General features: G+C 30.7%; 1 protein-coding gene across 1 annotated transcript in view; it reads left to right on the top strand.

The window, feature by feature from the left end:
• Positions 1-471: 471 nt before the first annotated feature.
• Positions 472-7,178, top strand: part of LOC117180990 (O-acyltransferase like protein-like) — a 17,934-nt gene continuing 11,227 nt past the window's right edge. The window contains exon 1 of the mRNA XM_033373578.1: positions 472-712. Coding sequence (XP_033229469.1) covers positions 472-712 — 241 coding nt within the window. The remainder of the gene's footprint in view (positions 713-7,178) is intronic.

Consider the following 7,178-nt stretch of genomic DNA (forward strand, 5'->3'; position numbering starts at 1 on the left):
TTTTTCTCCATTTTTTTGCTGCTAAAAAAACGTGTGTAATTTTTAAAAGATGATTAAGTTATGACTCAAACTTTAAAATCAGGTTGGACTACTTTAAATAGATGAATTTTTAACAGAGATGTAAAACTTATTACTCCGACCAATTTCGTTCAGGGTGGACAAAAAATGATGACCCGGAGTGTATATGACTATCTCTAGATGATAACTCTAAGTCTAGAATTAGGAAGGAAAATATTATCTTTTTGTAGAAACCTGCCCCTACTTCTTGTCTAGTACAAATTGTATTTATCTTTCAGCGTCAGTCACATAAAAAGACTCTGCGACTTCGGTTGCAGTTATCATTTAAAGCTTCTGATAACAAATTTCGAAGCCTCTAAGACTAATTCACAATTTCAAAAGTATCTCAATCATTTTATTTAAGTCATTTAACTTGATCGTTAAATTTGTCCGTTTTGCAAAATTTGAGCAAAAATGGACTATATCCTGAAAATTCTGCTAGTATTAGTACTTTCGCGATACCTTGTGATAACGGGCGAATGCGAATCCTCGGTTGGGGAAATTGAAGACATATTTGAACGGTTGGGACCAAGATCTTTGTTGACAACATTTACAGAGTCTGCAAAATTCTCTGTATATACCGAGCAGACTTGCGGAGGACAATTTCTAGTGTATACAAATAGCCTCAGAAAAGGAGAAAAATGGGCTCTTAAAAGTAAGTAAGTTGTGTGTGTTAAGCAAATGGTGTACTCTAAGAAAAATGTATGGGATTTTTCCCATACCGGGCAGGTGTTTCCCCATATTTGGGTATGGGAAGAATGCCAATTGTCCGATACATTGGTTGTATTTTTCCCATAGAAAGTTTGCATTTTTCCCATACCGCAATTAAATGCCAATATTGAATTAATTATTTTTTGATCTCAAAGCGTTTTATTTAAGTAATCTAGAACTACCTATAGTCAGGCTACATTAAATTGAAAAATGTCTAATTGCTCTGAATCTGATTCCACTCAATATATTTAATTGTTTCACTGCTCCCACTCCATAATGTTCCACAAGTGTGTACTTAAACTATAATGAATTAGGCGCTTGTCTAGAATTTCCCCTCTCATGCTGCTTTCTTCTTCTTTTTGGGAAAAATTTCTGATTGCACTAAATTTTATTACACTAAACTATTTCACTGCTGCAAATACAAAAATGTTTTGCAAGTGTGTATTTAAACTAGTATGAATTAGACGCTTGAAGCCATGATTGTATTATATTCTGCTCCTTCTTCTCCATTTGCCATGGTTACAGCACATGCGTGCTTCACTCAGCTGCGCATTCTGGAGCCGCGCATCAAAGTTCCATACATGAGTGAAAGTTTTCCGTACCATTGAATAGGATTCTCGACGTGCATGGAGAATTTTAATGTGAACAACGGAAAACTTCCATGCTTTTATGGGATATTCAAAAGTATGTGAAAAATTCCATATTTTTGTATGGGAACATTACGATTATTTGTTACAGTGTGCACTTAGAATTTATTAAGGATTTTAAAAAAAATATAATCAACTTCAAATTATACATGTGTGTAGGTTTTCTTTCAGATATTTTTTTGGCTACTGTTAAAATTAATTTGCATTTGCTATTTTACTTACCACATTTATTTAAATTTGGAAATAGGTGTTCTAATCATAATGTAAAAAGCTCGTAGTTTATAGTTCTTTTCAAAAGTTTGAAGACCTTTGCAAGGGATCCCCATCATCAGGGGTGAATCTGTCTTTTTCCAGTCATCCCAATTAATCATTTCGGTGTAGTTGTTGGCTTCGAAGTTTAATTTAGGGATTTTAAATTTGCGAGGTGGTTTTTGTGACGTCTGCCTTGCTTCTGCAATGAGAATGACAGCGATTTCACGGACACGCCTTTCAAGGTCATGAAGTTCAGATTGGAGGTGCTTACTTAGAGTCGCATCAACCCATCAGCTGTAGTAGGCCATTTTGATAAAACAATCTTCCTAGAATTCGGGCTTGTTAAGGTACTTACTTTTGATACTTTTGATCTTTGCTTAAATCACTTATATCCGTTATATGTGGGGCCATCCAGATTTTCAATCACATGCCTTAAGGGATTTATTAGCGTTAGAAAATAGGATTTTATTTTACAGCCGCAATTTTTAATATTTTTTCTCATTTTTTGCATACGACATCTAAATTCTATTCTATTTTGCTGACCAAAGTCAGTTTTTGGAAAAAGATTTATATTTTGTTTGATAATCCAAAAAAGGGGAGAACAGTAGAGAAAACTTTTAGTGCCGCTCAGTGTTAGCTGTGTGTGGATTCTCGCAGAACTCTCATCGACCCTCGTGAAACTCACGAGGCAACACCCCGGAGCGCATCGAATTGCTCGTGTTATATTTTCACAAATATAATTAAACCTGCGTTCTTTTTAAGAATATCTGCATCAATTCAGAGGATAAAGGAAAATCCTAAATTGAAAACCCACAAATTTCAAACTTTTTAAAAAGAATTGTTTATAAAAATTATAATTGTTAGCTTTTTATTGGAAACGTTACTGATAATCACTCGCACAAAGATGTTAAGTATTTTCTAAGTAGTGCACTGTTGCGCAATTAGAAAAAATTATAGCTAAAATCAATTACTTTTCATGGCCGTTATGTGCTAAAATGTAGTTTAAATGTATTTTTGCACTGACCATTATCAAGTTTTAGAACTGACCATTTTTTTCTAGAACTGACCGTTAGAATATGCCCTGATTTACAAATCAGAACAAATTTTGTTCAAGGAAAATTAGAATAATTTTGAAATACATGAAAATTGTGTGATATTTGGCATTAAATAATAACATTGTTTAGTATCAAATTTACATAGAAAAAGTGTATGTAAGTCCCTTTTACAAACATTTGAAGCAACTTCAGTGCAAATAAATTATTTTCCAGGCCAAAGTTTTATATTTACTTATTTTATTCGTTTACAAAGTCAACAATTATTGTATTTTAAGAAATATAATCAAACGTATATTCGTTTTAGAAATATTTACATTAATTCGGATGATGAAGAAAAAAACGAAATAGCAAGAAGCACGGATTCCAGAATTTTGAAAGAAATTGTTTATAACAATTACGATTGTTGTTGTTTTATAAAAATGATCTAAGATGATTTTCATTATATGCTAACAGTTGTTATAAAGCTAATAATGATTTTGTAAAAAATACCGATTTTCTCATACTTTAAATAAACATATGATAGATTAATAAATGAAAATGCACATATGTAAGACCTAGGTGCACTTTGAAATTTAGCGCACTTCAGTTAAAAAAATAACAATCTCAAATCGGGGAAAATTGAAGGCTGTAGATTTTGCTGAACAAAAAAATGCGTTTCCTCCCTTGCTACGGTGTTTGTGGCTATACTAAATACTTTCATATGCGCTTTAACGTTTCGATCATTACTGCAAATATTAACCGATTTTCATGAATCTTTTTTTTTACTTTCTTCTAATTATATGGATAAGCTTATTCTGCTAATTATAATTGAATCAATCCATGCTTTCATAATTTCATTGTTTGTAACTGACCTGTAGCTCATAACGATAAAAGGAACATTCGTTACGAGCAATTCGATGCGCTCCAGTGTGTCCGCTCTCTCCCTTTTTTATTATTAAAAAATATAGAAATTCTTTTTCTAAAAACCGCCTCTGGTCAGCAAGATAGAATGATATTTAGTTGTAATATGCAAAAAATCCGAAAAAAATATTTAAAATTGCGGTTGTAAAATGGAATCGCCTTTTGCGAAATGTAGGATGCACACAAGCCACTGTGTATCTCTTTTCAATTTTATTTCAAGGCGACAAATAATCCACTGTGTCTTCTGTTTGTGTTTGTCCCATCGCAACTAATTGATCTAGTTTTAGTTAACTGGTATCCAGGTATTAAAAAAATTTATCATAAATCTTTATTGCTCTTTTAGATTTTTCGACAGTTACATGTCCCACATACTTATTACCAGGCTCTTGAATGATACATGCTCTTCCCTGATAGTTCTTCAATGTTTGATATTTTCGTCATCAGCTTCGATCTACAAAGTCTTATCTTCTCTGTCATAAAAAAAAAACCTTTCGAAGTATAAAAATTTGATCTATCCTCATCTTCTATAATTTTTCTCAATTTTTCTTTTTGTCTTTTTACTTTGCGCATGGCAATCAATCGGAGTATATCTTCAGATTTTATAAACCCGATATTTTTTAATAAAGCGCTTGCAAGGACAGCAGCTGCTCTATCAGAAACATTGAAACTGAAACAAGCACTCACAAATTAATCAAGAAACAGTCTTATTTAATCAGAGATGATTCTGGATCTAAAATTTGCCTAATAGACAGAGAAAAGTCTGGATCATAAACTTCATCAATATAAGCTATCAAGTATCTGGTCAGCTATCTTTCCATTTATATTATCACTAAGATATCTTTACTTTCTATTTATAACTTGCAGCCCTCTTCAATTTGTGTAAGTTTCTTGATCGCAGCGTTTTTTAAGTTTTTATTTCGTTCTCTCGAATAGTCATTACCTCGCATAGTCCTTTGATCATTCAGACATTTTTTCCAGATACAAAAACTTTTTTAGATTGTTTGCAGCACCCAAGTCGAAATATAAGTCCTCTTTTTATTCTTTTAAATTCTGTAGCCTCGGAGACTTTACTAGTATCTGATGAGTATTAATACAATATAATACAAGTACTATTCAACTACTCAAAATGTGCGCAAATTTCTATTGATGCATGATTGGAGGTCCTAAAACGGACTTAATGAAATATTTATTAGATTCTCGTAGATCCTCTATTCAGTGCTTCTTATTTTAATGCATCAATTAAATTAAATTTTTTAGAACAATAATTCTAAAAAAAGTTATTTTTTAAATTATTATTATATAAGCTTCATTTTTTATCATTATTTAATACATGATTTGCGCACACACGGTTAAACTGCCTAAACTAGTGTATTTTGCCGCGCATTCTAACCACTTTGCTAATGAAGCACTTGAATTTTGGTTACAAAAAGTCCGCTGAATAGTTTGACGCTCCCAGTGCTCCTCAATACCAGAAAGATTGTTGAAATCTTCTAAGTTTTATAGATTAACATTATTTGAAAATGTTCAAATATTATATAAAAAAAATTTATAAATAAAATATTTGTTGAAAGAATGTTTCTACGATTTTCCATAATTTTCCGTTTTTAAATTATATTGCAAGAAATTTTGATAAAAACAACATTATGACTGGGAAATTTTTCTTAAGAATATTATTTTTGATATTACATACTAAATTGCATAAACAAATGCATTAGTCAGGAATTTTTCGACAGAAAAATTTGTTTTTTTTTTTCTATGACAATTTTTTCAATAAGGAGTTTTATGTTAATTTTAGCAGAATTCGTAATTTGTTGATTAATCTTATGATTCTTTTAAAAACAAATTTAATTAACAAATGCATTATTCGTGCATTTATTGGCAGTAAAATTCTTATTTTTTTATGCCAGTCCTTTCAATTGGGAACTTCATGACAATTTAAGCAAAATTTATAATTATTGAGTAAACTTAATGATTTTTTTAAAACAAATCTAATGAAAAAAATCGTTAATCAGGCATTTCTCGACATAAAAATTCGTTTTGTCTTGAAAAATTGGAAAGCTATACTTTGAAAATATTCAGTGTTTGACGCTTTTTTGGAATTTTTAAATTTTGAAGGATTAATGATTGGTTTTATTATATAGTAAAATAGCTACATTTTGAATATGTAGCAGTATTCAATTAATAATCTTGAATGTTTTGTTTCGAAATTTTTATTTATGATATTGTGTCATAAATCACAAAAGGTTTTTAATTTTTTTTTTGTATGTTGGATTGTCTGTCAAACAAAAAGAACTTGAATACATTTATTCTCACATTGTAATATGCAGTAAATTTTAATAATTTTACATTTAAAACCTCTGAATAGGATTCAAAATTATGCATAACTTTATACCCATTTGCATAACTTTCATGAGTAAAATAAATAAAAAAATATTTTTTAACTTACCAATAAAATAATAAATTATTTATTCTTTTTAGAGGTTATGTTTATTTCAAAAAAGTCACTCAAAAGTTTTACTTCAGATGTTGCTTTATTTAAGCTTCAGTCTTTTCGATGGGATTTTTATTTACTTTTTTACGCCTTGCTTTTGCCGCTTTGGCTCCTTTTCATTTTTACCCTTTCCTATTTTTTTTACAAATTTTGAAAACGGATTCGATTTTTGACTTTTATTTTTGGCCGTTTCGTTATTTTTCTTTTAGAAATAAAAACACAGTGAAAAAAGTTAAAATGTATGAATAAAGAACATTTCGAAGACAAATTTAATAAGTTTACACATTTAATTTAATTAAAAAAATAAGCACAATTTCCACAAAGCATTCATAATAAATGGATGATAATCGTTTATAGTTTTAACTAAATTAAGTACGTACAAAATGAAAAACGAGATGTGAATCCAACTCGCAAGCACATACTTGTAAACATACCGGTACAAACCTAACTAAAATCTGTCAAACAAAATTCAGGATCGTAACAATTTATGTTTCGTTTCATGCAATTTGTATTATTTTTCGGCCCTCGGCGTGCAGGCATCTTCTCAGCTAACATCATAACATGAAACGACGCTCACGTTGATGGATGTTACGTCGATGGAAAACAACACAAAAAGTGTTCCTGAAGTTGTAAAGTAAAATGGATTAAAAAATCCTTTAACAAATCAATTTATCCCGCTCCTAACTAAATTTTAATCGTTTATTTAGTCACTTCTGTCGTGAAATATGGAAGACATTGATAGTTACGTCGGTGGATACTAAAAAAATACGCAAGGTTTCGTCGGCCGCTTTTTTTATTTACGAAAAAAGTTCCTAATACTTACAATCAAAACTTAGAGGGTAAGTAGTCAGATAACTTTTCTTCAGTCCAACGTCCAAGCAGGACCCAAAAAAGTATTCCTAATTGTCAAACGACGAACTTAAAAGCATTTCCAAAGACATTCATATTTTCCTGCACATGTAGTGGAATGGAAGCTTTTAATGTGTCCCCTAAGGGTTTACATTTTTCTTACACCTTCTCTATTCCTTTACACACCCTCCACACACTTACTTGGTGGTGGAAGGG

Source organism: Belonocnema kinseyi, chromosome 1, assembly GCF_010883055.1.
Source record: "Belonocnema kinseyi isolate 2016_QV_RU_SX_M_011 chromosome 1, B_treatae_v1, whole genome shotgun sequence".
Taxonomy (NCBI): Eukaryota; Metazoa; Arthropoda; class Insecta; order Hymenoptera; family Cynipidae; genus Belonocnema; species Belonocnema kinseyi.